Below are 12885 nucleotides of genomic sequence, written 5' to 3' on the forward strand. Positions count from 1 at the left end.
TCACAATTTTCTGATTGCAATCAAAAGATCTCTCTGGTAAAATGAAAGGCCACGAAGTCAATTCCATGCAACAAAATTCTTGAGTGCCATCTTTTAGTGCTACCTTAGCCTACCAAACCGACACACTTTTTCGTTGACTTTTTTTTTTTTTGTGGCATTGAAATTCGACCACCAAATTTCTTGAGTGTTTCTAAAATAGTTATAACAGCCAAATCAATGTGTGGAATAGTTTGTGCACGATTTATGTTAGCCCGCTTAAATCTAATCATGTCACATGTTACCAAAACAACAAGTTATAAAACGATACTACTGTCATTTTACATATCAAATGTTTAATAATGTGTAGATTACAACATATAAGAGATTTAATATTACTTTCTACTTATATAAAGTGTTAAATTTTTTCATATAAATATCCAAAATAAAATAAAATTTAGATTCATAGTTAAATTTCATTTTGCGGCTAATCCATTCTAATGCGTGTAATCATTATACTATGAATGGTATTTATGGTATAGCAATTGGGATTTATAAGGTTATAATAAAATTAAGTATAATAATAATAAATTAAAAAAAGTAAAAAGAATATTAATAATAGCAGTATATACAAACGATAAAATAAATGGATAATGATATTTTGATTCAATTTTTTTATCCACTTTTAACCTATCATTTCAATCATTCTTAGATCATCACATCATACTACTAAAAAGAATAAAAATAACTCAAAATAAATGATTAAAATGTATCTAAATAAATTTTGTAATAACAAAAATTTGAGGTTTTAGAAGATTAAGGATGAAGATAAACACTTGTATACATTTAGTAGAAGTGTGTTTGAAGAGAATGATTTAAAATTTGATGCATCGAAGCACAAATGTTGAGTCACTACAAAAATAGAGAATAATTATAAGTTATGAGATTAGTATTATAAAGCAATTAGGGTAATGAGAAGTTGATATCCAAGTTGGAATCAATAATTGGGGAATTAGGACAAAAAAGAGAGTTTGTAAAGACTGAATGCATCATTAAATAATTGCTTCACTTTTCTTAAAAGTTATTCCATCGCCACCCTCTTTTCCCTCACTACCTAACAAAACATCATCTTCTATTTCCTTTATTCATAACCATACATTTCCTTACTTTTTATTTTATTATATACTATATATTATACTCACTATTATTATTTTAATCAAAATATTCATCTCCATTTTTAGCTGCCATGTAGTATATCTTTTGGCATATACTATATTTTTCACTCCAAACAAAGTTGTTAAATACTACTCCATTAGACAACAAAATATTCAAGTTTAAGTATCACATCAAATGATCTTAGGGATTACGCTAATAATTTGAAAGCAAAAAAGAAAGGTTGAAAATCATGTAATAGGAAAAATAAAAAGTCTTTTAACGAATAGACACCTAGAAATAAGAGCACAATACCATAAAATCTTATGTGGTTCATTACCTCAGTCCATACTTAACCAAAAAACATGCAATTTTTGTTTCCAGAAAATTACAAATTTTCTTATAGTTAATGTATCATTAATAAATGAAATGACAGATCAATGATTAGTGTTAATTCAAAATTATATAATTTAAAATAATAAATATAAGATATATTATGTGAGACTCAATTTAAATTCAAAGAGTTTGATAATTATAAATATGAGTTGAATATTGTTTGTTATTGTAGTTCTAATAAAACAATACATTCAATAATCAATGATATTGAAGACTAAACAAAGGTTATAATTGTTATATAATTAATTATTACTTATTATTGTAATAGATTATTTGATCTAAAAGAGTATTTAGTGACACATACATAATCTCTCATATATTTATGAGTTATCCTAAACGAACCATCGGTTATATTTTATAGATAATTAACTATTTAGTGACTCAAGATGTTATGCACTATTGATTGATTACAATTACGAATAATCAATTCAATTGTTAATTGATTCTTTTTGTCAATAATTAGTTAAATTGGTAGTAGTAGTTTTTTTTTATAACCATACGAAAAATGTAATGGATTAACTTTGTTTTGTAAGTTAATTAAAAATATTTAAATCTATAAGATTTTTAAAACTTAATTAATTAATTATTTATTATTATTTATTATTACTAAACCGGACCCTGAATCGAACCGCGAACTTCTGATATGTTTTCGGAGGAAGGTTTATTTTGATTTTGATTCTTATATTATTATTATTATTATTATTATTTATATTTTTCTTACTATTTTATCTTTGAAAATTTCTGTAACCCTAACATCGAAGATCGGAGGAGAAGATAGAGAAAGGGAATGGAAATTGAAAGCTGCAATTGAGTTGCCACCAACACAACTTCGCATGGCCTCTGTTTGGACACTGCAATTTCGCTCGCTTTCTCTTCGCGTAAGTTCTCAATTCCTCTCTTCCACAAACACTACATTGTTTCTCACAATGCTCATTAACGATCAAACTTTTCAACAAAAAAATAAAATTTGCAGCCTTGTTCCTTCATCAGTAGCACTAGCAATGGCAGTATCATCACTACTAGAAATCGCATTGTTATCAGAAACGGGATCTCCAAATGGCGCTCTCGCACCCAACAACTCAAACACGACTCCATCAATTCCATTTCCAAATTTTACCATCAACTCGTTAATTCCGTCACCATCCCCTCCTTCCTGGTGTGCCACCCTTTTAATTTCACACTCATTCTTCATTTACCGTTTCTTTTTCTTATTATTACAATTGTTGTTATTTGTAGCTGAATCGAAGCGGTGGAAGCAATTTTCCGATCTGGGTATGTGTTGCGCTCGTGGTTTTGGTTGGAGTATTTAGGGTCGTGTCCAGAAAAAAGGAGCGTCCAGGTTCCGTGGCTGATCTTGTGAGACGTGGACAACTGAAATCTGATAGAAGAGGCATGTATGATTTTTATCCATACCCACTGATTGTTACTATTTTTTGCTTTCACTCATTCATATTATGTATTTATCTATCTAATATGCTCATAAAATTAGTGGCAAACCATAATTAACATAGATACCCACGTATAATAATCTTTAAGAGCAATGCTGTCTATATAACAACATTCTCTGTAAAGATTGATCAATGAGGAAATAAAGAATGTATTCTTCATTTGCATATTCTTTCATACAGTTTTGACAATAATACTACTTGATAAGAATTGCCTAGTGAGATCGAGTTTCCACTTTCCTGCCTAACAAGTAAAAATGATGAAACCCCCATCTTGTCTATCTGCGTTGTTGTATGCATGTTTTCAGATCAAGGCCTCTCAAGTACGAAGACCCGTTCAATAATCCTTTTGTCAAGGTTGGCAAAAGCAACTCAACGGTTGAGATGTGTGGTAAGGTTTATCGCTTAGCCCCTGTCACACTTACCGAAGAGCAGCAGGCCACTCACCAGAGGAGGAGGTCGCGTGCCTATCAGTGGAAGCGACCCACCATTTTCCTTAGAGAAGGGGACTCTGTGCCTCCGGATGTTGATCCTGATACTGTCCGGTGGATTCCGGCTAATCATCCTTTTGCTACCACTGCTACTGATCTGGATGAAGACTTGGCACAGAACAATGTGTATCAAAAGCACGGAGTTCCTTTCCGGATTCAAGCCGAACATGAAGCCCTGCAGAAAAAGCTCGAAGCCCTACAGAATGTAAGCTCTAGTTACAAGTAAATTCAATAGCTCCATGTTTTTTATATAGTTTTAGAATTTCTTTTTGTAAATGCTATCACCACTTTGTCCTAATTCCTAAGCATGAGGAGTAGACGGTCTTTAACTTTGGCATTCTGGCTGATATTCACCAAGATAGTACTTTGGAAATCATTCTGTGATTCAACCATTCTCCATTCTTTTATTACTATAGCAGAGATCCAATATAAAATTAAACAAAAATGATACTCTCTGATCTTGTTATATTTAGTTCCACCCTCCAGTCTTGAATTTGAGTAGAAAACAAATTCACCATCATTAAGAAAGTTAGTAGCATTTAGTTTACTATTTTCATTTAAAAAAAAAACATTTTTCTTAAACTACTCTTTCTTAAAACTTGATTGCAAGAATAAAAGAGAGTTATTCGAAGTAAAACTCCAATTAAATGAAGAGCATTTTGGAGATAGTCTCATTAAATAAGATACATTTGTTGAGTTTGTTTATATTTCAGATAAACATTCTAAGACGTCATTTTTTTCTTATATTAAAGATTGGAGGGAGCATATTGGAATGACATCTGGGTTCAAGAATAGTTTTTCTTCATGTGCTGCAAATGGTCAAACCAGGCTTTGTTTCTATCCCATAACGAGTTAATATTTTAATTCTTGGTATTTTGGCTGACTCAAATCCTTGATATCAGAAATTGGCATGTATGGACACCACACTACGTGTGACTTTTTTAAGTAGCTTTTAATTTTGACCATTTATATAGTCAAAATCTGCTCACTAATTCTCTTATAAAAGTAATTCTCTCACTACACACGGAGATATATTGCTGAAGTGCTTTTACCTAATTTGCGGCACCACTGAAACCCTTTGTATTATTTATGCTACAGGACCAGAAACTCAATAAACTAGCGATAGATCCTATCAATGCTAAAGAATTTGAGAGGCCATTCAACTCCCACGCCAGATTAAATGAACAAGCAGAGAAGAGCACTGTAAACAATCAGGCGAGTGGTCCTACCAATGCTAAACAATAACACACGCATGCAAACATCGCTAAAGTGTTTCTGCATGATTTGGTGCACCACTGAATCCTTTTGTATTATTTATGCTACAGGAGCAGAAAATCAATAAACTAGTGATAGATCCTATCAATGCTAAAGAAATTGAAAGACCGTTCAACTCCCACACCAGATTAAATGATCAAGCAGAGAAGAGCTCTGTAGACAATCAAGTGAGTGATCCTGACTCACCTAATATAGACAGTGACCTAAATCACTTTGAAAGTACATCATCCGAAGATCCAACTCTTTAGGTTCTTTGCACACAACTTTTACCCATGTTGATCCAACTTAAAAGTGCTATGAGGCGGGCTATAGATCTCCGATAGCACTAAAATTATGGATTTGAATTTACCCAAATTTTTTGTACTATTCGTTTTGGAGTCTTTAGAGCTGTCTAATTGTATAGATGAGGACTGTAAATATAATTTGGTTGCTGCATTAGCTTATTTGGAGTATAAAAATATAATTTGGTTGCTGCATTTGCTTATTTTAAAGTATAAAAATATAATTTTGTTGCTGCATATTGTCACCGAACATGTTTTTTTTTTTTTTTGGTGGGGAATTTTACATTTCCTAATTTATTCGTAATGCTATTTGGTTTTACATAAGAACTGTTTAGAATTTCCGGTTCTGCAACCTCATAAATGACTAACAAATTAGCCAGGAAGACGACGAAGAACGAAAACTGTTTGTTCATTGTACGTTGAAGCCCAGATACCTAATTAATGTCAGCTTAACTTTGTTAGCTTTACTACAAATTTGTAATTTGTAATTTTCAACAAATTTATGTCTTGTGGATATTAACATCGGAATATCCAAAACATTTCGATCAAATATCTCGCTGTGCGTGTGTGTGTATATATATATATATATATATATATATATATATATATATATATATATATATATATATATATATAATTTCACTGGTACTTAAAAAGTAAGTGGAAATGTATGTTGTGATTCTTAAGTTGATTTTTGAATTATTGTTTAGTTGAGATATGATTTCGATGTACAATTCCATGTAATTATAGCATAATTGAGACCAACTTTCCTTATTTTTAATTGCAATGCAAGTCTTAATTTCACTCTTAAGATGCACGGTTGCAATATTCTATTAATAATTCCCACAGGTTACTGCGAACATTATTATTGTCTTCACGGGTTATTATCATCATTATCATTGTTCCTTTTTATTCTGTTTACAGTTCAAATTTAAATATAGTTCTAATTTACATTTGTAAATTCATGCCCCCAAACTGACATTTATAGAATTTGCTATTGTAAATACAAATTACAGTGATAGTAGTTCCTAGATGCAGTTACATGTTTCCATTACCTTCCATCGTATTTTAAATAGTTTAAATAATGAAATTTGTATAATTTATTTCGTTGTATTTCATCATTCAATAATAGCCTTAAAGTTCGTAGTAGCCACATAACTGACCTCCTTTCCAAAAGTCCGCACTGTTGAAGTCGGTAACAATAAGAATATTATTAAATTGAGCATCAGAATTTCCAAAAGGTTGGGAAGATCTGATAAATTAGTACAAGTGGAAATAAAGTTGCGTTGCAGCACTTGCTCTTTTGTCCACAACCGATCTGCATAAGTGGAAACAGCGAACAGGATTTGTTGGAAAATCAGTTTTCTAAGAAGAAACTATTATGTATATTTTTTTTAAAAAATTGTTAACTAGTATTTTAAATATTCCGATTTAAAAAAACTTTTACCAGAGATAATATGAATGTGTTTAGAAGTCATACGAGAAAATTATTGTGAAAAATACTATGCATCTTACTTTTTATGTTGCCTAAAAAATTGTACAATTTCAGCCAATTAGAATTCGTCGTAGACATTATTTATAAGTAGTTTTTTAAACTCAATATATATTTGTATTTTTGTTGTCTTTCTTCACGATCCTTCGCTCTCTTTTCTTCATGACAACGAAGAGTGTTTGTTTCTCTTATACAATTTTAAATAGAGATTGGGTGAACACAACTTTTCTCGAAAGAGCTAGAAATGACCAAAATCGTTGTCCCCTCTAAAGTTGAAGAAGTATAAAGAAGTAAATATGCAATAAGTGTAATTGGGCAGTCTTGAGTGGCCACCGGGACAAGAATGCGCATTAATATCGAAGGCCCCCACAGAAAATATCCTTACCACAGTGATGAGTAAAAGTTGGATTATTAACGGATTTTGGTGACTTGGCCAACGATAATTGTTGAATTCATTGATGGTCTAATGTGGATAATTCTAAAATGCAAAAATTTTATATTTATGAAAGAATAATACACATCCATATGATATGCTTGAACATATATCCTCCATAGTCATGGGAAGCAAAATCTATAAAGACGAGATAGGGAGGGTTTGAGCAACTAAAGTTATAGAGTGTATATAATGGGTGGTGGTGCTACTCATTCTTGGCCGTAGCAGCTTGCCTTGCACCAACAGAAAAGAATTCAGAGATGACTTCAAGGGGCATGCCCTTTGTTTCTGGAACCTTCAAAAACACAAATATCCAGGAGATGAAACAAACAACGGCATAAATGGCGAAGACACCAGCAAGTCCTATGGAGCTGAGCATCACAGGCAGCGAGTATGTGATAATGATGTCTCCAATCCAGAACACTAGAGAACATATAGCAATGCAGAGGCCACGCACTCTAGTGGGGAAAATCTCTGAGCAAAGAATGTTTGGAATCGGTCCGTAACCCATCACAAAGCAGCAGAAATAAACCACAACGCATATAGTTGAGATTGCCGCATGGGCCACATTGCCAAAATTTACTACGCTTCCAATCACCAAAATAATCAGTGACACAATCAGCACGGGAATTGTAGTAAGTAGCAATTGCCTGCAAGCCACGGAACAAATCAAGATGAACTTAAGAAAATACTAAAATATGTTTTGTTTTGAAGAAGGTTACAAACTTCTGCAAATCGTTTTCAAGGAACCTTTAGAATAAACCTGTCTGGAATCTACTAGTGGTCTTACTTCTTGACTAATCTTTCAAGTTATCGAGTGAAACAATTGTTAAGGTTAAATTTCTAGAGCTCCAGAAAGTTAGTTACATAGTCGGCAACACACTAAATTCTACAGGAGTCAATTTTCCTTGGCAACTATGCTTTAACTTGTGTTGTACAATGAAAGTCACTAGGATCTATGCGCCTCTAGGAGATCGACACAAACTCTATTTTTTGTTCTCCATCGACCAGATAGACGTCATTAAATTAATGAGGAATAAATCTAGTTATCTAGTTCAGTACTGGTAATCACCTTACAAAATGCATGCAAAAAGAAGAGTCATGAAGAGTCATCGAATACATAGGGAAAACTATAGACCCGGAAAAAAACAGAAAGCGTACCTTCTGCCTGAAACATCCATGAGCTTCATGGCTAAGCCTATACAAGGAAGCATCAAGAAGGTTGTGAAAGCACTGATAAGAAATGATGCAGACTCTGAGCCAATGCCTACATCTGATAGAAGAACTTCAACACCAGCCTCTTCGAGGATTTGAGGTGTGTAATATAGAACCCCGTTTATCCCTGAAAACTGCAGAACATGAAGAATTAGGAGTCAGCCGTTGATAACAGGACATAAACCAATAAATTGATGCAGTAAACTGGATAAAGTACAAATTCAGCAAGGAATGACAAGGAGGTTATACACGCTGGGGTAGCTTTGAATACTTGAAGAAAAGAGCAAAGAATTCTCAGCCAGTCATGATTTCAGTTAATACTTAACTACATCTGAACTTTTTAATATGAACACCATTATCAAACCTCATTTCAAATGTTCTTTGTGACTTACTAGGGAATGACAAACAGTACTACAAGATCAGTAACATAACATTTAAGGTCTACAACAATAGACACTAGATAACGACGTAAGCAGTCTTCAAAGCAGAAGGCTTGTGTAAGGTTTTAGACTTGGGCTCCCCAAATTTACCTACCTGACCCCCTCGCCAAAATAAAAAAATAAATAAAAAGAAGGAAGGAAAGCAACGGAAGTTTAAACGAGCATGGAGATTATGAATAGGAAAAATTACTAAATACCACCCTTTTATCATTATAATAAGCAAGGCAGGTGGAGAAGAGAATAATGAATAGTAACCACACATTACCTGCTGAAGTATTTGTATTCCAACTCCAACAATCAATGCATGCTTAACCCCAGGTTCAAGAAGAGCTTTCCAACTTGGCCCCTTTGAAGCAGTCTCAGATGGATGAACCATTGCAGGACCAACTGGATGTCCATCGATAAGCTCCTTGGAGTAAAGAGCAGGTTGGCTAACCAAGGCAGCAGCCTGGACAAATTCACCTTCCCCAGGAATTGAAACAACGGATCCACGACGAGATGCAGAAACTCCCTCCTCATGTAAATAAATCCTTTTAAACTCTCCTTGCTTTTTTCCCTCCTCACCTTTTTCAGTCCATTTCCATGCCAGTTGCCAGCCACCACCGATGCCTGTACTACCAACTTGCTCAGATGATCCTTGCATAAGACTGCTGTGACGCCTCATGCTGCTCAGGATACTGCCATGGGAGGGAGGAGGAGGCATGTCTTTTTCAAGGCTTGTTGTTTGACGTGAGATTAAAGGACTTTGCAAATTATCGTCAGAGTCCCCACCACCTGCATCTGACATGTAGTCCTCTCCTTCCCTTTGTAAGCTCTCTTCATCCCACTGTTCATGTTTAACATGCGGCTCAGCAGTGCTGAACATGCTTCCAAAATGTGGAAACAAAGTGCTTCGCATGCTTCCAGTTCCCGCCTCAGGGAGCTTCTCATGAATGCTACCGAACAGTGTCACCATAGGATCCATGAGGGGCATGCTTTGGTTGATGATGCTTCCATGGCGTGATGCAAGGCCAATAGAACTCTGTCCAGTGACAGGTTTTGCTAACCAAGACAGACCCGCTTGAGATCCATATAATCGAATTTTATCTTTATCTGTTCCTTGTTCCCGACCATCGGCCAACTCTTCAGCAGGGCCAATTATGTACTCTTCTATAGATGTATCACCCCCAATCCCGAGACCTTCAACCAGCAATGCCATCTCGCCTGCGTGAATTATAAATTCATAAATTGATTCATCATTGCATTGATAAATTTCAATACAGGTTGAGAATCGCAAACTAATCCATGCAATGAAAAGTTCAAAATGAAGATCATGTGCAACCTAGTATTTTACATTGATGGTCCATGTGTACAGTATCATTTTGAGTCCTGTACACATACGAGATAAGATGCAGTTTATAAAAGGAGGATGACAGGAAGGAGATATGCAACTATGCAGCAATTAGTTAAGTACCCCCGTAAATCTGAAGATGGTATTGCAGTGTAGTTTAATAAAAAATGTCAAAGGTTTTGAGTTGCAGGTACAGTTGCAATTTTTTTTTTTCAATTGTAGAAAATTAAAAAGAAAGGTGGCCACAATTGGGTTCAAACGGAGTCCAAATACTTAATATGGCGGCAAAATTGTGATTGTAGACCGTTATTTGAAAACCTTGATCATGACATTACAACAGATTAAGGTTGCGATAAATCGTAACCAGTGATTTCGTGTAAGAATTTAGCATTTACCTGAAATTACCAAACAGGATTCCCACAGTACATGAAGCATATAGACAGCACAAAAAATCGAGAAGAATGCTTTGAAAAATAATCCCATTACCTGACACGTCCTCCCTTCCGCGCAATCTTTGGAGCACCTTTTTGGCCTCCAGCATCCTTCCTTTGCTGACCAGCCACCGAGGAGACTCAGGCAAGAAAAAAATTGTCAGTGCAAAATAGAGGAGCGAAGGAATGGACAGAACCCCAAGCATGAGCCTCCAGCTAGGCGAGGGAGTCAATGACATGCCGAAGACCATACAGTACGACAAAAACATGCCTCCAGAACCACTGAACTGAGGGAGCGTATTCAAAGATCCCCTTATTTCAGAGGGTGCCGTTTCAGATATATAGACCGGAACAAGAGTCACAGCAAGGCCAATCCCAAATCCATCAAGTAACCTCGCTAAGCACAACACATACACATTTGGGGACCAAAGCATCACCAAACCACCCAAGAAATACAGCACAGATGAGATTATCAGCATAGGTCGCCGACCAAGCCAATCCGATACAGGACCGGAGCAAGTGGTGATTACCGTCGCCCCAATCAGGGACATGGCCACCACAAGCCCCTCCATAGTTGTTTGCAGCGCAAGGTCTTTCTTAATATAAACAATAGCCCCTGCAGAACAACAGAACAAGAATCAGTGATCTGTTAGGCACTCTCTGTAAACCTCAAAAAATTGACCGAGAATAATAATTATTCATCAGAGACATAAGACACTGAGAAGAACAAACTGATTGATAAATTCTGCTCAAACAGAGCAGAAACATATCACATATCAGATTCGATTAATATAAACTTGCATGCAATCAATCTTGTAGAGTGAGGTCAGATGCAGTTCTTTAGATATGTGCTCTCTGATCCAGATTGAAGTTTCACCACTTCAATTCCGCATAACAAGAAGTTAGTTATATCGAAAGTCAACATAATCAGTGGTAATCAAAAGCCACAGAAAAAAAAAATCCAAAAAGAGGAGTAGGAATCAATGGGAACTGTACCGGCGATGGTTGCATTATCCCATCCCTGGAGAAAATTACCGATGGAAGCGGCAATAGCGACGAGAACAGCACCCTTCATTTGCGCAAGATGAGGAAGAAGCAGCGTGCAAGGTACCTATTAAATAAGAAGCAAGAATCACGTACCAAAAAGCAAAAAAAAAAACGGCTTTCTCTCTTTATTGAATCAAGCAAGCTTCCATCGAAGAAAAGAAAAGAAGAGAAGAGAAAAGAAAAGAAAAGGGTGTGAGAGAGTACTGGTAGTTAGTTGAGATTGAGGTTGACGGAGTATCTATAATTGAGAGTTGGTTGGGTGAAAGCGAGAAGCAATTAAAGTATCCGAAATTTCAGATCGCTCTTCTTTGCCCTTCCTCACTGACCAGTCGCCACTATCACTCCTTTGGGTGGCACACACACAGATAAAGAAAATCACTTCATCTCTCTGTTTCTTTCGGTAACAGTAATAAAAATAATAATTATAATAACAAACAACAATTATGATAATCATGACCAACCGAAAATTTCTTGTTCAAAATATTTGAAATGATGATGGTAGTAAAAGAAGAGAGGTAACAGTGACAGCTTCAGCTTCTTCTCTTGCTTGTTGCAATAATAATAATAATAATAATAATAATAATAATAATAATAAATAATAATTAAGAAAGTGTGAATGTGAATCTAATGATAGAGTTTGTGAAGTTGTGATTGATGGATGGAATCTGGTGCGGTGTGGTGCGTGTGAGAGAGATAAGTGAGGACAAAAAGGGGTCCAGCCAGTGCCAGATCACTCTCACCAATTATGAAACAACGGTGATGCGCCACTCCAAACCCTCCAACGCAACACACACAATCATCTCTCCAATTATTATTTTATTATTTTACACAACACCAGATATCGCCATAATTATAATAAATATCTTTCTGATTCAACTCATCTGGCAATGTTGGCCCAATTAAATTATTTTACTTTGCTTACTCATTCTTAATTCTCAAACCTATTTTTCGCATCTTTTTCTATTTTTTTATTTTGTTTCTATAATAAATATTTCTAAACTCCATCGTATCTCTCACCGCTATGGACATGTGATAATCCAAATGACAAATTTAGCCTTTCTTTTAGATGTTTTTTTTTTCTTGTTTTTTCATTCTATTTTTTTATAAATTGTTTCAGATTTGTAATTTCCAACCATCAAAAGTAAATGAAAAATACCAAGTTAACCGGTTTTCTTGATGGCAATTAATTTGTGTTATCATTTATTTTTCATTAAACAAGTAAGAGAGATTTAGTCTTCCCATGTTAAGTGGTGGTGTGAAGAACAAAGACATATGATTGATTGTGTCGTATTGACGTAGTTTTTTAATCTAAATCTACTCTTCTAACATCGAAGGTAATCAATTATGTGTTTTTCACAATTCATTATGTGCATGGATAAACATATATAATAGGTTATATGTGAGTTTCCTTTGTCTTGTAGTTGGCATTTTTTTTATGTCATGCATGTGGGGTATGTTTACAAGTATTATTTGTCCCATTA

General features: G+C 34.8%; 2 protein-coding genes across 2 annotated transcripts; one reads left to right on the top strand and one right to left on the bottom strand.

Annotated features, from left to right (window-relative positions):
* Positions 1-2239: 2239 nt before the first annotated feature.
* On the top strand, positions 2240-5211 carry LOC114195961 (protein MULTIPLE CHLOROPLAST DIVISION SITE 1). Its single transcript, XM_028086414.1, has 6 exons — positions 2240-2402; positions 2498-2680; positions 2761-2918; positions 3278-3665; positions 4559-4675; positions 4786-5211. Exons 1-6 carry the CDS (start codon positions 2358-2360, stop codon positions 4981-4983), a joined length of 1089 nt encoding a protein of 362 aa, XP_027942215.1. The 5' UTR covers positions 2240-2357; the 3' UTR covers positions 4984-5211.
* A 1768-nt stretch (positions 5212-6979) lies between these two features.
* On the bottom strand, positions 6980-11797 carry LOC114163088 (monosaccharide-sensing protein 2-like). Its single transcript, XM_028047166.1, has 6 exons — positions 11609-11797; positions 11354-11468; positions 10413-10973; positions 8862-9799; positions 8103-8290; positions 6980-7591 (listed from the first exon to the last, which is right to left on the bottom strand). The coding sequence occupies exons 2-6, from the start codon at positions 11430-11432 to the stop codon at positions 7147-7149; spliced, it is 2211 nt and encodes a 736-aa protein (XP_027902967.1). The 5' UTR covers positions 11433-11468; positions 11609-11797; the 3' UTR covers positions 6980-7146.
* Positions 11798-12885: the final 1088 nt, after the last annotated feature.

The sequence above is a fragment of the Vigna unguiculata genome, chromosome 9 (assembly GCF_004118075.2).
Source record: "Vigna unguiculata cultivar IT97K-499-35 chromosome 9, ASM411807v1, whole genome shotgun sequence".
NCBI lineage: Eukaryota > Viridiplantae > Streptophyta > Magnoliopsida > Fabales > Fabaceae > Vigna > Vigna unguiculata.